Source organism: Thunnus albacares, chromosome 15 (genome assembly GCF_914725855.1).
Source record: "Thunnus albacares chromosome 15, fThuAlb1.1, whole genome shotgun sequence".
Lineage (NCBI taxonomy): Eukaryota > Metazoa > Chordata > Actinopteri > Scombriformes > Scombridae > Thunnus > Thunnus albacares.
The window spans coordinates 17,169,310-17,188,702 of NC_058120.1; the positions used below are offsets into that span (position 1 = coordinate 17,169,310).

The following is a 19,393-nucleotide window of genomic DNA, read 5'->3' on the forward strand; positions in this document are numbered from 1 at the left end:
GCACAACAATAACGCAAGTCTGTGACGCTAAACAATTAAACCACACAATATATTTAAGACAATGTAAATACACATCATTCACTATGAGCATGACTGCATCTTCCTGCATGAATACAGTGCAACAAGCCAGAATAAAAACTGCCTGGTACTTAACATAAAACTCAATAAATCAGTTCAAGCAAGCAATGCAATGTATGTACTCAAGGCGGCTTGGTTCTGCCCGAGAGCTCACTATACAATCTAGATCCTCCACATGATAGAGAAGAGAAAATGCAGTCTGCCAAGCTCTCCTCCCAGAAGAGGGGCGAACACTTATTTGCATTGAAATGAACTGTCTGAGGCGTGTATGTGTGTGTGTGTTGTTACGATACTGTGCACTTGTGTGTTTTGTCAAGGGGGCGTTGACTTGTGTGTCAAACTGCACAGATCACTAGTGATGGGGTGAGTCCTCAATCTCACCACCCGCTCCCCAGCCTCAGGGGGACCTGTGTATCTGGATGTACTTAAACATAGCATATGTTTTCTGTCCATTCCTAGTGCTGCTGCAGTGCTTTTCCAACCCCTGCATGATCTACGGGCTAGCGTAGTAGATTCAATACCACTGTAAATCAACGTGACGTTGTTCATAGAATTCACTCTGTAAGAGGTAATTTAGTGTGCAAAATTCATGTTAGCCATGTTACTGCATATTAGGTAGGCAAAATGTCTGGTGCTTCAAATCTCATGTCATGTTTCACGCCCTTGTTTAAGTGACATACAGTATATGGAAACCAATAAAGCAACACAAACACTGTCTCATTTTTACATGATGACATTTTCTGATTAGACTTTTAACCTCCATCTGATTTTTTTATAGACCATTAGCTTTAATCTTGCTAGAAAGTCTAGTTCAATAACCAGAACCATTTTGAGGTCTAGCTAAACTGGCCTTGATGCAACATTGCAATCTTATTGTAATTTATTAGTCTTGTAAGCTAAGGTTTTGCTACAATAATAATTTGGATTATATTGGTCAACAGCTGATGGAGACTGGCAGCCAGTCAGCTGTGAGGCGTGGTTTAGATAATATCCACAAGACAAAGTATGTTTAGATTTCAGCTGAAGCTGCAGTCATTCCAAGATGATGTCTATTGAGCCTTGCCAGTTTAGATTAGGGCTGTGTCCAATATCATTCCCTTGTTTACTCATTTATTGTTATATTATAAACACTCAAAAGTTTACTCTATAGTGCATAGTGATTTGAGATTTGAAGGAATAATTATTATGTTGAACCATACCTTACAGGTCTATTGTTGCATAACTGCAATTTATCCATTTATCAAAGGCAAAGCATTGCATTGTATGATTTTAGAATAAACTAGTAACATTAACATGCTATAGACACCACATTTTTCAAGTCGGTACTAAAGTATATACAATTTACACTTGGAGTTTTAACATTTAAATAAAAATTGCAAAAATATAGTGCAGTTGGTAGCAAAAAGGGAATGATACAGGTTAGGCGCTATCAGTGTATCACTGAGCTTGTATACAACCTGAGTGAAAAATTTGAGTTGAGAAATTTTGTGGATTAGCTTTGTGAAATTAGTATGCTGGACCACACATGTATTACAGTACCAAATATACAGTATATCAACTCATACTCCAACTAACAGTAATAATACTATTACACCTTTTAAAAGAATAGTTCAATATTTTGGGAAATATCCTTGTTTGCTTACCAAGAGTTTGTTGAGAAGATTGGTACCACACTCAGGTAACAACATCCGCCTAAAGCTCACTAAAGCTCATTAATTAACACGTTAAATGTCGTTTGTTTAATCTGTACAAAATCTGAAGTGTGTTTTCCAGACTATTTCTTGGTAAGCTGCAGTGACTTTTTGGACTATCCGTCCAAAAAACAGGCCAGCAAATAACTCTGTGTAAAGCCACAATTTGTCACTTTTACACATTTTTTTCACGGATTAATCAAACAAGAAATAACATGCTAATTAGTGAGCTTTGTAGGTGCTAGTAGGTAGATTTTGTTACTTCTGGACAGAGCCAAGCTAACTGTTTCCCCCTGTCTTTATTCTAAGCTTAGCTAACCAGCTGCTGGCAGTAGCATCATATTTACCGTACAGACATGAGAGTGATATCAATCTTTTCATCTAATTTGTGGCAAGTAAGCGAATGAGTGTACAGTAAATCCCAACATATCAAACTATTCCTTTAGCAGAAATCATTAGAAATCAAATAGAGACTCAAAAAGGGAAAACAGACCTACAATAGAAAGCAGTACAAACAAACATCAGTGCTTCCACAAGGAACACAGCCAGGTCAGGCAGGATTTCATTAACAAAAGAACACTTTTACCTCTACTGGTTATAGACATTTTGTGAGGTACAGTACTGTAAGAATTTAATTCTAAAATGGACTCAGTTAGTATGATATAACATGAATGGTCTGAAATGCTCTGAACGTTTGGAATGGCTCTCTTATTGTGCAGAAAGATAACGAGGTGGCTTTCTTAATAATCATCCCCAGATTGATCATGTCCTTCTTGGCTTGGTTACATTTTCAATTAACTTTCCACAAATACGGAAAAACAAAATGCTACTGAAAGACGAAGCTTAGAGCAATATTATGAACAGAGCAGTTAAATGCCACAGGGTGACAAACTAGACATCTGTTTGTTACAGGTAGGTCTCATAATGCATTAGTACAGTAGCTTTAAAGTATCACGTAACCTTTTCATTTACACAAGTGATATACTGTATGTATTCTGTGTGTTGTTCTCAGACCTGTGTGTGTATGGATCTCAACACGCTTTTTGTGTGTTGCATTGTTGTTGCTATGCAGAAGTGTGCAGATACCTTTGGTGCTGCACTGCTGAGGTCTCATTGGTGTGGCAGGTGAGCTCAGGCTGATGTTCAGATTGAAAGGCCATTTCGTTACCCTTCCATTATTCTGTCTGATTGCCTTCTTGTTAGCCGTTTTCTGTGGGTGGATTTGATTTTGCTCTGAATCGACACTAGTGAAAGACATGTCTGGCTGCTTTGACGTCCCTTTCATTCAGCACTGAGACTGTGTTAGCCAGTGTACAGTTAGCCTTTATTACTTAAGCAATACTGAAGATTTCCCTGTTTAAGTGTTTGGCCTGTCTTAAAAATATTAATCTGCTGATCATAGCTATGTTTAAGTCCCGATCTGACACAGCTTGGTAAAGTCACCACTGCATCACTGTTTAGACCCATCCTCAAAGGCAATGACTGGCTCAGATGTCTCTCCATCCTGGAATACAGCCATTTGCCAAAGCGACACCAGATCTATTTGAATTGCTCGACAAAATTTGAGATGTGGGTGGCGATTCAGAGGTTTGGAACCAGGCTAAGCTGAGCCTCCCTGTGCAAAGCATTATCTATGGATCACAGCTCGTCTCCACTGAGTGCTCTTTATAGGTAATCAATAGGCGAGCTGGCTCATGATGGCTCTCACTCATTACAACTCTTTAATAAAAGCCCACCCTGCGGTGACTGCTGCTCTGGGTAGTATAAACACACACACACACCCATATGGGAAACCAAATCTCTGTTTGCACACACGAAAAAACAAAAACTCACAAACATAGAGAGAGAACAGCATAATTTGCTAGTGGGCAGCTCAATGCCAATCATTTATAGCTTTTGCAACACCATTACTCATTTATACCCCTACAACCATTCATAGATGTCCTGTTGGTGAGGACTTTTGAAGTATTTCTGGGTAGGGCCTAATCAATATGCGCATCAGCTTTTTGATGGGGTGCTGGTTTGAAAACATCAGGAGACTCTCAAGTAAAGGTGACACACACTCTTAAATGCTCCAATCAATGCTCTGCAGCTTGCTTTTATCAGCGGCTAAACTACCATTCTCAAGTTGAAAGCGTCTTTCTTGGAGTCAAGAGAGTTGAACTCCAAGTTGCATGGTCTCACATAACCTTCAGCAACATATGGTTTCCTCTCTAATTCGCTCCTCAAGCTGTAGGTGTGTATCCTTGTAGCTGTTTCCCAATCTCTCCAAAGCAGCTGTTCGCTCCGTCTCTCCACACATATGGAAACAGGTGACAAAAGCCCCCTTTTCTGTCTTTTCCAGTGAGGGGGCGGCCTCACGCAAGAATACAGGGTCACTTCATCATATGTGAAGGTTTAAGGGCAGGGATGTTATGACGCACGGGTCAATTTTCCATGAACTGCCCACCAGCTTGTCGTCATATGTCATAGAACACAGAGACAAAAATAGAGAGGGGAGCAAGTGACCCTACTTCAACTGTCACATACCTCAGTACCAAGCAGCAGGCTCTGGGTCTGAAAGGTGAAGCCAATGTGGAAGTACCTTAAACCTGCATTCTCTCTAATGGCCAGCAGGGGGCCACTCCACTGGTTGCAAAAAGTAGTCTGATTGTATAGAAGTTGAAAATGACCCTACTACTAACTTGATTTATTACCTCAGTAAACACTTTCCCAATGCACTTATGGACTCAATCACTAGTTTCAAGTCTGCTTCAATACAGCATGATGTTCATTTTATAATTATGGTCCCATTTAGAATAAAAGAGACAATAAAGCAGGGAAAGCTTTAGGGTGTGGCTACCCTGCGATTGACAAGTTGCTACCATGGCGACAACATTGGTTACATACGTCGGTTGTACTAAAAGACCCTCTAAGGAGTCAGCTGTTCTGTTTTTTTATATTTCCATTTTGTTTTAAGCCTGTTTTTCACTAGCCAAAATTATCATTAGCTTTAGCATTATCACAGTTAACCATAGACTGTAAATGCACCATGCTAACCAATCTAGCAGCTAGCAGCTAGCAATTAGCGTTAGGGTCAGCTCTACCCTTTTGTCCAAATATGGTCATTTCTGGCTCCAAAAATCCAAGATGGTGAAGGTCAAAATGCCAAATTCAAGGCTTCAAAACGGGAGTCCACAAACCAATATATATGTTATTATATAAAAATTCATATAAGAGACATTGCTAAGATGTAGCCTAACATGCATTGGAGCTGATCCTAAATGGATACAGGAATCTGGATCTCTCTTTAAACACTTACATAAGCATATAAACAGACTGCTACAAATTAACAACAGCACATTTTGCCTCACGCTACAGGGGGACCGCGTGTGGTTATGATCTAAGCATCCTTAAGGTGCCAGTATCTCAGGGGAGAATGACCTTTCTCTGCCCAGAATAGCAGGCCTGTCGGGAACAAAAGCTGTGATGACAAAGACACAAGGGAGACTGTGACCCCGCAGGGAAGCAACACAAATACTCCGAACTCGAGCTTGAATTCTGAGCTTGTATACCTGCACACGCCACCACAGACACATACGTAAAACCACTAAACATGTGGTTTCAAGTCTTAAGTATTTCTATAACATTAAATATTCACAAATACATATGCCACAATAAAAAATTAAAATCTGGAAAAAAACACAAAAATACTCAGATTATCTGCTTCATCGGACTGTTTTGATTTAAATATTTCGAAATCTGGATTGGTGCAAAGAAGTATGTGACATCACCTTTTCCCACTGAGCCACTTCAAAGCAGTTGGAGGAACAAATACAAAAGAGCACAAATCAAAACTGTGCTCGGCAGAAAATAGTGTGTTCATATAGGATCCCGTCTCTCACAGTAAGAAGCTGGTCAAGAAAATAGGTTTTCAGGGCCTTCAAGGTGTGAACATGGATATACCAATCTTACTGGACAACATACACACACAGACACACACTCGCGATCACCCTACACATCATCTTGAGTGACAAGCATATCGACCGCCAACAGAACTCTGATACACACAAAACACTCAAAGAAAGAGTGTCTCATATTTCAGGCTTTGTGTTTCTTTCAGAGAGAAAAGGCAGGGAAAATATGTGGCTTGTGTTGGTCCACCACCTGAGGGAAGATGTGACTGCTGGCCATGTACTGTTACAAACAATAAAAGGAAAAAGGTAAGACTGGTATCTAAGCATTCTGATCCACAAAGCATCTATCTAGGACAGATTTTACGCTAGACAGTGGCAGGCCAAGATTGCAGCTCTCTCCCCAGCACAGAGCTGAGATTTCATCATGTTTGACAAGGCCACTCAGAAGGGGCAGAAACCTAAATGTTTCAGGCGCTCATCGCCTCATTCAGTCTCCCTGTTGCCTCTGTGCGTAAAGAGAGTTGAGAAGAACAGCAGGACATGTAGCGTATGAGGGAAAAAGATGAGATGAGACAGTGAGTGGAAGCCATGGGGGAGCCAGGGATGTGTGCCTTCTCCATCTACACTGACTAAATATTTGATGGGAGAAGGTGGTGGAGAGGAGCTGAGCTGAGGTGAGAAGGGGGAAAATCATGGGTGCGTCTCCTTCAGGGGTGTGTAAAGTGTCCCAGGTGTCCAGTGGGGATGGGAGGTTGGGATGTTACAAGAGTTGCCACAGTGAGCCAGGTAAATTATTCATGTAGCTGAGGTCGAGACTAGAACAGCATTATGGGTGGCCCGCAGTGGAGAACAAAAAGGGCAAGGCTTTTAGCACATAGGCTACACTGAACAAAAAGTGAAAACCAGGCATGGCTCCAGTTATTTGAGAGAGAATAAAAGAGGGGCAGTGAGGGAAAGAGAAAAAGTAGGAAGAGTGGAAGCAAACAGGAAGGAAAAGATAATGTAAAAACCTTGGTTGGTATTAGAGGTTGGATAGAGTTAATTATAGCAGGATGTAGCATGAGGGGTCTGCCTTGTGCTGTTATCAAAAACACAGAAATAACAAGGAAGAATTGGAAACTGTGGATATGTATAAACCACCACAGACGGCTCTCAACATCCTTGACCCTACAGTGGTTTGTTTATCCTATCATAAAACATTTGTTTTCTTGTATTTGTGATCTGTGATATCAACACCATCCTCTGTTGGAAACAGACACACACAATTAAATGAAAAGGAACATTTCATGTTTAACAATCATTGTTGACAGTGGTATTTATCCAGTAAGAGTGCTGACTTTCATGCCATATTGCAGCTTGTGATTTAGACATTCCTGTTACAGTTAGAATGTTTGCAACAGATTTCAAAAAGGACTGCTTTGATTTCCTTCTTTCCACATTTAAGAATTACTGACAAATATCTTCAAATACGCTATCTTGACACAAACTGGCATTTATCACAGTTCAGCTGCAGTCCTAATGCACCATAGCATGTTATGCTCTAAGTTTTGAGGTCATGAGCAAAACGAGAGCCTTTTGAGAGACACCAAGAAAACAACCTATAGAATATGATCTGAGGGAGATCATAGCAAACATACTCAACATTCTACATGGTTGTGTGAAGCGGACATATTGATGTTTATATCCTCTCTACTGACTTTGAAGGGCATGGATGGCATGTGTGTGTGTGTGTGTGTGTGTATGTGTACCCCTGTCTGCATGCCTGTGTGACAGAACCGATCCAGAGAGTAAATAAGACAGTACTGTGGAAATTTTCTCAGTGTTTGAGCAGTAGTGACTGTGAGGCCTGCAACAGAGACACACACACACACACGCACACACACACATATTGTAGGTACTGATAGTGGTCTTCTGTGCCTGGGCAAATGGTTTGGTACCAATATTATTTACAGATGAAGCTGCAATGAATTAATTATGCAAACAATGTACAATGTGCATTCTAAATTATAATACTGTGCATTGCCTGAAGCCTATTTAAATATTAATATTTTCTTTATTAAATGAATTTTAACCGTTAGCAATGTTGCAGTGCTGAAAAGCGTAAATGCTTGAAGCACATTCTTTGCAGATAAAAATTGCAAGTGACTCCATTAATTTCTGAGCACACTGTTAGCTGGCAGCTTGCATGCAAACACATTCGCAAGCTGCATTTGTTTTGGTCTTAAAGTTTTTCTCAGTTGCTTACACACTATAACTGGGCCTATTAACTTAACATCCCAAACCATGACGCCATCTACCAAAAGACAGACCCATTTTCCAAAACTATAAACACTATTCCCCTGTTTTTACTCATGTGCTCATTTAGAGAGCACTGGCATTCAATATCATTAACTCAAGTTATCACAGCTGGAACCCAATTAACACACAATTCTCCAGGTGGAAACACTAAGAGTCAAAGTTGCTCACACACCAATCAGAACCTCAGGATAGAAATATGAATGAGCCATGGGTCAGTTCACTTGTTTTGGAACAATGGATCCACAAAGACCTGAGGCAGAATAAGTGTGATTTCTTTCTTTATGTACAAAGTGTTTTTTTTTCATTGGTTTATATTGTAAATACATGGAAATTACTTTACTGTATTCTACTTTCTTTATCAGTTGCATATTTTTACAGTGCATTTACTTTTTCACTCAGTTTCAGTTCATATTACTACAGTACATTGAGGAATTAATCATTCTGAAAATATATACATGTGTTGTTTTGTATTTGATGGCTTTTCTGTGATGTCTGAATGCAAAGTTCGTTTTAGATGTAAGGTTACATGGTTTTGAGTGGAGAGTTTGGTTCTGATGTGGAAGTTTGAAGTTTGATGACAACTTTAAATATAGAAACAAATTTCTATGCAGTGCTGACATTTTTTGTGATAGGGAGCCAAAGCCGTAGGGCACAATTGACTGTAAAATATGCTTCATGTCATCATGTGAGGAGAAGAGAGGGGGAACAATATGTTGTTTTATTGTAGTGAATAGGAGACAGAGAAAATTGGGGATGTTTATCTGGAGGTAAATACTGCTGACCTGTGGGCAGCTGTAGCTCAAGAGATAGAGCAGGGTTGGCTGTCGAATCCCTGGCTCCTCCTGTCCACACGTTTAAGTGTCCTTGGGCAAGACACTGAACCCCCAAATTTCTCCCAATGTTTGGGCCAGTGCCTTGCACGGCATGGTAGCTCACTGCCGTTGCTGTGTAAGGGGGTGAATGAGAGGCTAAATTGTAAATCGCTTTGGATAAAAGCTCTTCCTGAAGGACCCTGTGGACCTCTGACTGACTGTCTGATTGGTTGACTGACATGCAATCCTTTATTACCTATGACCCTAGTCCTTCTCCTAACAGGGTCCTGGGTGGTCGAACATAATAAGCTAACATCTGCTTCAGTAGATTGACTTTCATAGTGTTAATGCACCAAATAAGACACACACACGCACATATGCACAATAACACCAGCCTGTTACTTTATGACAAGATGCAGTGGGTGTTACACTCCTCAGGTACTATCCTAGGTGAAAAAAGAGCCAAAGTCAAATAAGCCAAGTGGTATTATTTTATTGGTTAATTAAGTTTTAAAAGAGAAGGGATAATAATAGCAATAACAAAAAGAATTCTCTGTAATTCTCTGTAATACTCTTGCGGTTGAATGTGCCCACACATGCATTTCAGCAATTTTGTCTGACCCTTCTTTTCCCATAATTATTTTGCTCTGCGGTCCTGCTTCGAAAACAGTAACTGCTGATCCATGTTGCTGACCTGGATATTAGATGTATCATTAGCCTATATGTCTAACAGAGGCCCCGCAAATTGTTAATGCATGTAAAACATTATAGGGATGAATAAGTATGAATGTGACGAATAAATAAGTACCTATAAATACAACTAGTAGTATAGTGGTATAGTTTTTCTTTTTATCGTTTGCCTGTTGAACACAACAATGGGCAATATTGTGACTCATTTATGAAAAAAAGGTCCCTTAATGGAAAAGAGCGATTATTTTTGTCTTTGGACTCAATGAATGATGGGGAAACTGTAACTTAAACAGCAGCCACTAATTAATTTTAGTTTAATGGCAGCAATCATTTTGATTTAAATAATGGATATCACATTTTGTGCTAAACTTTGCATATACAATACTATATACTCATATTTTGTGATGGCTGGGGGAATATGAGCCATGGAGCCAGATGGAAACATCAGAGTTGTGAGCCAGCAAAAAACTATTGTCTGGACTGGGGACAAGAGTTTGCCAGGGACAACCTTATGGGGATCTGTGTGTGTTAGGGGGGGAATGTTGTGAGGGGGTCTGGAGGGGGGTCTTGAGAAACACTGTGCATTAGAATGTTAGAATCGGCTTCAATTACATCCATTAGAGATAGTGAGAACTATCTCTAACTGTGACTGGCGCATGCTGACATGCCAGTATGAGAATGGAGGAGATAAGGTTACCTCTGTTGGGGGGAAACGTGCTGAGAAGGAGTGCTGGGACAGGGGCAGTAATGTGAAGTGGAGTGGTCTCTAAAGGCACAGACAGACAGGAGACAGACCCCAAAGATGGCAGGTTGTGGAGGCATGCAGACTGACATTGCTGTCACTTCCACACCTACCCTTACCCTGACTTTCTTGATAATGATTTTAGTATCCTATCCATTATCCACAACTGAAATGTTCACATAAATATTTACACAGTCTTAATGTTAGTAATTCCTAAACAATGACCAAGAATATAGAAAACTGGCCACTTCTCTTTTGTAATAAATGCATTTTTGAGTCCAAAATCGTGTCTGGAGAACTCCCTATTCTCATTAAAGCACCGCACAGCATACTAAAATACATACATTTTTATAATAAGTAGTTCAGTAGTTTATGAAAGTGTCATCCTCAAAAGACTACATTATGCTAAGGCATTATTTTACTTTTCTGTAAAGTACTCAAAAACCCACATGTGTCATGCAGTGTATGTAGGACTGTATCCTGACACTGGTGATAAAAATCTATTTTAGTCTTATTGTTTACTATTTGTGTCCTTGTCTAGAACAATAAGTCGGGGACACTGTTGAAATTCTATTTGTTACTTGTTTTGCAAAATTGTGCCTTTTTTCACTTTCAAGCGGCGGGCCAGTTTGTGAAGGTGTGGCTGTTTATGAGAGCTGACAGGGAACCTGGCGCAGGGTGCGAATGCTGATCCAAAGCGGGCTGGACAAATGTCTGCACACTCACCAGCGTTCTGTTGCTGGCTGCCCGCGGAGATGTCAAACACAATGATGTGGTGAGAGGCTGCAGGAGAACTACCCGCTCGCTATTAGTAAGTCATGACACACACAAAGACACACAGAAGGACACAGACTCAAAGACAAGCATGCACACAAAGCTACGCTGAAAAAACATCACACACATTGGTGATCACATGGCTGACTACCCCCCAACCCCACTACCATCAACACACACACACACACACACATACACACATACAATGAAGGGGCATAACAACATAACGGCCCCATCAACCTGATCCATGTTCAGGCTGGAATGATCACCTGTCTTTAGCAAACACAGCTAATTTTCACTCTATTCATCTCACTCTATTGTCTAATTTCGACAACTCGATAATTGTGTTACACATGTCAGGCCCCCGGAGTCTGGACAATCCTGCGAATCGTTTCAAAGTGCCCCAAATTCATTAATTACAGAGTATGTTAATCTCATTGAGATGGGAGGGAATGGAGAGTAGGAAAGGACCCTCATAACTCATCCAATTAGGTAATTGAGTGCTTCTTGGATTAGAGGGAATGAAAGGAGGAGTCCCGCCGAGATTGAGGACATCTGGGTCCATACTAAGAATACATACATAGTGATCTCCAGATTACAAGTAACTCTGTGCTACAGTTGATCCTATACATCTAAAAGCTCAACATTCACTAAAATATAAAACCTTAGTTTCCCATTAATTTCTAAGGTTTAGGTCTTGGAACTGAGTAAACTACATGAGGACTCTTGAAGTAGCCTTTCGTAGATGATCAAGCGTTTAAGAAAACTTTTGATGTGCACATGTGAATGTTTGGATTTGTTTGTCTTCTACTCATCAGCTGTTTGAGCCCATGTTGGGTTTCTCTATTCTTCTCTTGTGCAGGGAACTTAAGGGAGTGAATACACTGGATGGATTTTTTTACAATTAATTCCAATTTGACCAAAAGTTCTTCACTCCAGGTCCAGTCACTACCTATTTCTGGAGCATTCAACAGCATCCCACAGTCCTCCTTAGTGGTTTTCAATTGGTTTGAGGCATTTTGCATTCATCTTACACTATTATCCACCTGCCACGCACTGAGCGTCAGGTGGATAAAGAGTTCAACTCTGAGCCGATAAGCAATCTAAGTCGTAGCAGCTTTCTCTCAAGTCCAATCAGGAGAGCAGAGGGGCAGACCATCCCAACTGAATTGTCAACAAGAATACTGAAGGAAAGACTAGTATATTTGTAACTAAGCACCTGGACCTGTCTGATCTCATAGACACAAATTACTGCCTAAGGTTCCGGTATACTCCTCACAAAATTAAATTTGACAGATTCGCAAAAGTCTGCTTGTGAAATTAAAATGCCATATTAAGGAAACAACATAACCATAAATAAAGCATTCAGACAGCACTGTTGACCAGTAGTAGGGACTTGGGGGGGGACGTGATCAAGGCCATTTAATTTCTGCTGGCCAGCCTCCGCACACTGCAGCAATCGAAGTGATGTTTTGTTAGAGTTGCAAACCGCCAGTGCAAAGACGCCAAATTCTATTTAAATAGTGCCAGCCTCAGGGCTCTGTGCCATTTAAAGAGTGGATCCCATAATTCCCCTAAGTGCTCCGCATTGCAAAAGGCACTATGTACAAATTAATGAACAAATCAACAAACACAAAGTCAAGTTCTTACTGAACTCTCAAGCAATTAGCAAAAGTACATTATCTAACCTGATGGAAAAATTAGTGGCACAAACATGTTTTTGTTCAGCTGGAAGAGAAAAAGTGAGAAATGTCCATCACAGTTTGCAAAGTAAAAAGTTTAAGAGGGTCAATTGTAGACCAAGAGTATGATGTGTGTATTTGTTGAATGTGTGTGCGCCTTCATTGAGCTGTCTGCCTGCAGAGCAGCCCAGATTATGCGTGAATCTGGCTGCTTATCAGCTGACCTTTAAATTGGAGCCGCAGAGCGACTGCAGGCCCAAGGGCTGACGCTCACGCCTGATTGGCTGCTCCGCCTCAGACCTGCTGACAATAGAAATTAACAGAGCCAGGTGTGCATATCCGCAGGCAGAAGGGGTATAGAGTGGTGGGAGATAGGGAGAGGTGGGGCGGAGGGGGTGGAGGGGAGGGGACTGCATTAATATAAAAATATATTTCCACTATTTTCCTCAACTGTCTTTTCTTGAGCTTCAGGAGAGAAGGAAAAAGTCATTATGTGCTGTGAAGCATGCTAACAGAGGAGCAGGTCAGAACAGACGAGCTCGGTATTACCTGGATTTCATCTCTCGCTCACTCCCGCTATCTTTCCCTCCATCTCTCTCTTTTTCTCTCTCTGTTTCTCCCATTCTTCTTGTATTTTAATGGTGGAGGGGTCCTGGCAGGCTGTGATTGCTTGATAGATAGATATCTCCTGTTGGAGAGGGCTAGGTGGAAGAGGAGATGGGGGCTGAGGATGAGGAGTGTGTTCTGTTGTCTACAGGGACAAGGAGCTCTGTGTGTCTGTGGGGGATGATGGATTACATGGGGGCCACGGGTTTATGTGTGTGTGTGTGTGTGTGTGTGTGTGTGTGTGTGTGTGTGTGTGGCCCCCTCTGTTGTGCTGGTATGTACACAGAGAAAGCATGGTAGTGAATTAATTTTTCACAACAGCAGCTGGAAAAGGTCATTAAATAAAGCAAATGTTTGTGAATGGGAATCCCCAGGAATTAACTTCAACACCATATACGCAACAGTGCTGTGTTCTGGCAGTAAACTGGAGCATTACATTGCATTGTGGACAAGAGCACAGGTGGCTGAGAGCGCTGGCATACGCTTGGCCTTCTGTCAGATTAAAATGAGTCAGTGAAAAAATGCTTTGGATTTGATTTGCCTATGTGTGTGTGTGTGTGTGTGTGTGTGTGCGTGTGTGTTCATGAGTGTGACATGTTACATGATCTCCATCCACAGATGATGGAATGTCCTCATCTCCTCATCCACTTTGTTTCTGTCCATCGCCATCCTTCTGTCAGGGTGGGGGTTATGAGGTCAGCCAGCTCTTCCTGTTTATTTCGGTTCCAGCGACCTGCGTGAGCTGTAACTGATCCGTCGTTTTCATAAAGACGTCCAAACATGAGCAGTGAGTGTGTGTGTGTATGTGCATGTGTGTGTCATGTGATACACAGATAAAGCACCACAGGGGGAGACGGAGTGGCCAGCCGCAGCACTGCATCTGTCACCAACACAAAAACCTCACCAGTCGCCTGGGCAAAGAAGACAGAGAGCCACTATCACAACCTCTCTCTCTATATATATGTGTGTGTGTGTGTGTGTGTGTGTGTGTGTGTGTGTGTGTATGTGTGTCAAGGCCCAGTAATGCATGTGGGTGAGACCTTATCATAGCTGGCCACATTCCTAGCAGGAAGATAAAAGAGGCTAAATGAACCAGATCACTGCAGTGTGTGTGAGCAATGTATGTATGAGTGTGCGAATGTGCGCGTGTGCTTTAGTGTGTGCGTGTGTGAGAGAGTGTTTGTCAGTGATGAATAGGAGTTTAAGGACCTACACCTTACAGATAAGCGGAGAAAATCATCAGGACAACAACAATGCTACAATGCAGGTGCAAATACATACCAGTAAAGCCCTCCAGGCGAACATCAACTACATTCAGACACAATACACAGCGATGTAGCACTGTGTGATTCAAGCTATTCTCATCTTGTATTGGTTAAATGTGTGGTGGAGGGAGTGGTCAGGGAGAAGTGTCTTTATACAGTATACTGACAGTGAGATACACATAGGCAGGCAAAAATGTTGCCTTGATCAAGATTTGCTTTAGAATACTAGAATCCGACCAACACACTGAAAGGCTGAAGTTATCGGCCCACATGAGGTTAGAACACACACAGTATATTGTATGTTGGCAGCAGTAAAGTGCAGCAATACATGTTTTATTGGTGGTATTTGGTGTATATTTAACTTATGTTTTTCAAGCTTAATATAACTTTGTTTCTGTATTTTTATTCAAAATAATTTAAATTTCAATGATGTTTATGGTTCAAAATGTACTTTTATTACTGTCATCTTTGATAACAATTTATTATTCAACTGTAAAATACCTTTACTAAGACATATTTATCTAATGTTTGTTTAAGATCGGTAAAAGAAAAAAATTATCAGCTGATATATTGTCATCAGACTTTTATCATTCTCACGTATTGATCAGTATTGGCCTCTAACATGACTAGAGATGCATCTGTCAGGCTTTTTGTCCCCTGATACTAATTCCAATACCTCAATTTAAGCTCTGATACCAAGATACCAAGCGCTGATCCAATACCAGTGTTTTAAATCTGTATACCTCACTGCGTGGAACTCATTGGTAACATGCTGTATTAATGCAAGCAAACATGGAAGCAAAAGGCGAGCAGGGAGTCGTGACTGAATGAATGTGATTGGTAGTAGAAACACTGCATTTTATAATAACAATGACAAAGAAATTGTGTTTAATGTGGATCGGTCATGTCTGTCCGTTACCCGATCTCCTTAACAAGGTCGGTGTCAGGACCGATCCGATCCGTATCCACGGCCGCAGAATATTTTCTCTCCCCGTGTGTAGCTTCCTCTGCCGCTTTACAAAACTCCACAAACTCACTTTCTCTCTCACTCGGATGACGTACAGTAGATGACTTCCCTCCTTCCTCCGAGCTCAGAGGAAGAATTTTCTGGATGAGGGAGCACATCTCTCCTTCATAAGGAACGTTGTTGCATTTCATTAGGGATAAGATTCATCACAGCAAGCAAACAAGAGAACCGTGCAAATCGCATTGGAGGAATTCCTACACTATCCTCAACATTGTCTCACACCTACACACACACACACACATACACACACACACACACACACACACACACACAAACATACACAAACACAGCTGATATGCAAAAGGCACATAGCAAACAAAAGAGAGAGAGATGATTTGGGAGACAAAGGGGTACATCAAGGACGGTGATACTATGTGATTGCTCATTATTGTGCACTTCAAAATGACACATTACTGTGTTAGTGGTGAGAATGGCAGCTGCCCGCCTGGAGTTAAACAGGCATATTTTTTTCTCATACAACAATAGAGCAGTTCTTTCTTTAGAGGCCTGGACCCCAGAGAGGCTGAGCTTGTGGGTCATGAGTCTGTTCTCCTGGTCAGAGGTCCAGTGCTCTGTCTGAGTGAAAGGACACCCGAGGGTCCATTTTGGAGATGGCTGTTAAGGTCCAGCTCTGACCCTGGAAAAAATGGCACAGATAAGGGCTGTGTACAGACCAATTTAACAGGTCATAACCTTGTCTCAGAGAGGGAGCGACACAGTGGGAGTGTGTGAACACAGCCTAGGGGATCTGTCCCATGATGAGATGCTGGTGATATCTAACTGTAGCCCTGACCCTACAGCAGTGGCTGTCAGCCTATTGATTCACTACTCCAACAACTGGGGAGACAGGGACGGTGTGTAACCATAACTGGGACAGTGTGAGATTGTACAGTATACTGTATGTGTGTGTCAGTCTGTACAGTATATGTGTGCGTCTAGTAGACGCTGAGCATTATGTGCCCGAGGCTAGCAGACAAGAACATCAGTGAACAGAAAGGGACAGATACAGAAAGCTGGGGCCTTCATCCACACTGGAGCCAACAGCTGCATATGGGACACAACAGATCTATTCATGACAGATGTACACGAATGTAGACACGCACACACACATACACACACACACTTGGCACATACGAGACAGTGGCCCCATTGTGGCTCAGGAGATGAGAGGGATGCCATGCAAGCTCTGTGAGTTACAGTGTGGGAGAGCTGAAGGGAGATGTTACCACACACTACAAGACACTGCTCTGTGTCTTCGAGTGTATTAAACAATGATCGTACCTGTCTGCTTGAGGCAGCACGCTGGCTCTGGTTTAGACAGCCAACTGAGTGTGGGATGGAGCTGGAGGTGTATATAAGCGATATTAGATAATAGATGGGCTTCAATGAAAGCTTTGATATCACTACAAACAAGCCACATAAAAAGGGGGGGAAGACACAGAGAGAGAGGAAGAGTGTGAGAGAACAACAACCCTAAACTATTTGCGTATTAGAGAGAAAGAACACAGAGTTCTGCTTCACACAGTGTTTGGTCCCCAAAAGAGAAGCATCTATTCTCTGTATTTGAAGTCGTATCTTTCTGTGTTAGCAGGGAGTGGGTGGTGCAGGGCATGAATTGACAGCTCATCTAACAATAAAGCTCCAGATGGAGATGGGGGAAAAAATAATACAACTATAAAAGATTAATTTACTCTCTTCCTATCTATTCTATTGACTGGTGTGGTAATTTTGTGTCAGCCTCAACTCCTAACCAAACTTTAAAAAGAGAGAAACTCCACTGGATGCCTATTAGTTGCTAAACAGGGAGCACTGTCCTTGTTTAGCAGATTGCGTCCTGTGCTTTGGCAGCTATATGGACCCCCTCTCTGGTCCAGACTGATCTCACTGGGAGAGGTCAATATTGGGGACGTCTGCCAGGTGAGAGGTTGGCTTAGGTTTAATCAATGTTTGCCAGAGGAGGACAGACAAGCGGGCAGGCAGGTAGACAGGGCGGCACGGTAACTACCAGGTAGAGATAAACTATTCCTGGTGGGGTTCGCTGGCCAACTGCTGAGCCTGCGCCGTGGTGGAGAAACTCACACTTCAAAATGGTTTAGGGGATTGATTTGACAGCTAATTTACAGAGGAGATTTGCATAAGGTCACGCGTTAATAAGGCAGGCTTTTCTTTTCCATCCTTTGTCTTTCCCCACTATCTCTTTTGGGCTCTCTCCTTCCTTTTTTAGACCTCAGCAAATAGTAACAGATTATGTAAGCGAATTAAAGAGACAAGAGATTCAAATTGGATATTGATTAACAGACTAAAGCCCTGTGTTTTTTCCCATTAAAGCCTGTGTTTAAATGATTGATTCACAATGTCACTCTTCACATCCTACTGACTGTCTGGTGAGCTGTGTTTGGGATTGGTTGTGCCTCTAAGCCTTCAATGGGCCCACATCATGTCACACCATGCTAAGTGCTTTGACACTAGCACACAAAGAGCCCTGCCTATCTGATGCCAATCTCCCTGGGTCCTGGTGTCATCCAGGTGGAGGCTTTCAGAGAGAGCAAGGACAAAGTCTCCTCCTCAACAGCGCCGCACAATGCAGCCTGACTGACAGCAGAAAGGACAAAAATGGAGCTTCTCTGTCAAGTGGATGTTTAAGTGGGAGGAAGAAGAGGAAAAAGGATTCAGGGCCAGGCGCATACAATGGATCCACAGAGAAAAGAATAGGTAGAAAACAGGATGTTATATTTTGACTCACAGTGAAACAAAAAGCAACGCTTAACATCTGCGTCGAATTTGAGCACTGTGAAATCACCTGAACACTGGTTTAGCCACTGGTAACTGGTTTAACCACAGCGTTAACACAGGCTACAAGCTAGGCATAATCACCTATCAGTACCTTTCACAGACTGGCAAATGTTTGCTGATCACCAATTCACTGACGTAGTATCAGTACTGGCACATAAAAAATATATATATATATTCATAACACAAAGGGACAAGCTTACACAATGACTGCTCCACAAAAGAGCAGAGACACGTCATGCTGACACACCATCTGTCCATAAATTAACAATCAACAGTTTATTTGGCTGGGACTCACTGTTCATGTTCTTGAAGATGTTGAGAATGGGGAGGATCTGTCTGTAGTAGGGCACCAGAGCCTCTCCCACCATGTCTCCAGACATCACCAGATGCTGCAGGACTTTCAGGGTGGTGCAGATCACCTGACGGTTCCTCGTGTTCAGGGCATCTGGAGGGCAGGACGAAAACGGCATCGGTCAGGAATCAAGGCTCAGCTATGTCTGGAAGGTCAAGAGACAGAACTGCAAGGACAAGCTGTTTTTAATTCAGCTTGAAGGATATGAACTAGATATATGGGTCATTTGTTAAAGCAGGTGGAGGTACAATAAATGTAGAGTGATTCTGACACTTGGAACTACAGTACTAGTCAAAAATTTGGACACACTTTCTCATTCAAGTGAATGGGAAGGTGTGTCCAAATTTTTGACTGGTACTATACATAGTACATAAGAGTAGGCTGTGCAGATACACATGGCCAAAATACACAAAATCTTAACCCCCACACTCACTCACTCACTCACTTTCCCTTGAAAGCATTTCCTTTATAGCTGGGCTTTGATATAGACTGGCTTCTCTGCAATCAGTGATTTCAAATGCACTGGGGAGGCAGGAGTAAGTGAGAGCCAATCACTGGGCTATTTGGCCTACAGCTGCACTTAACTCCATCTCCCACTGATAAAGAGAACAAAAGGGAATGATGGTGGGAGAGATGGAGGGCTGGGAAGATCAAGAGAGACAAACACAGAGAGAGAAAGAGGGAAAG

General features: G+C 41.9%; 1 protein-coding gene across 4 annotated transcripts in view; it reads right to left on the reverse strand.

Annotated features, from left to right (window-relative positions):
- pacrg (PARK2 co-regulated) overlaps positions 1-19,393 on the reverse strand; it is a 146,518-nt gene that overhangs the window by 42,047 nt on the left and 85,078 nt on the right. For 2 of the 4 annotated variants that reach the window (XM_044375429.1, XM_044375431.1), the window contains exon 4: positions 18,650-18,799. In XM_044375429.1, the coding sequence (XP_044231364.1) occupies positions 18,650-18,799 (150 nt within the window). Of the gene's footprint in view, positions 1-15,002; positions 16,199-16,842; positions 16,904-18,649; positions 18,800-19,393 lie in introns of those variants that run through there. The other 2 variants (XM_044375432.1, XM_044375430.1) reach the window with 2 other exon arrangements.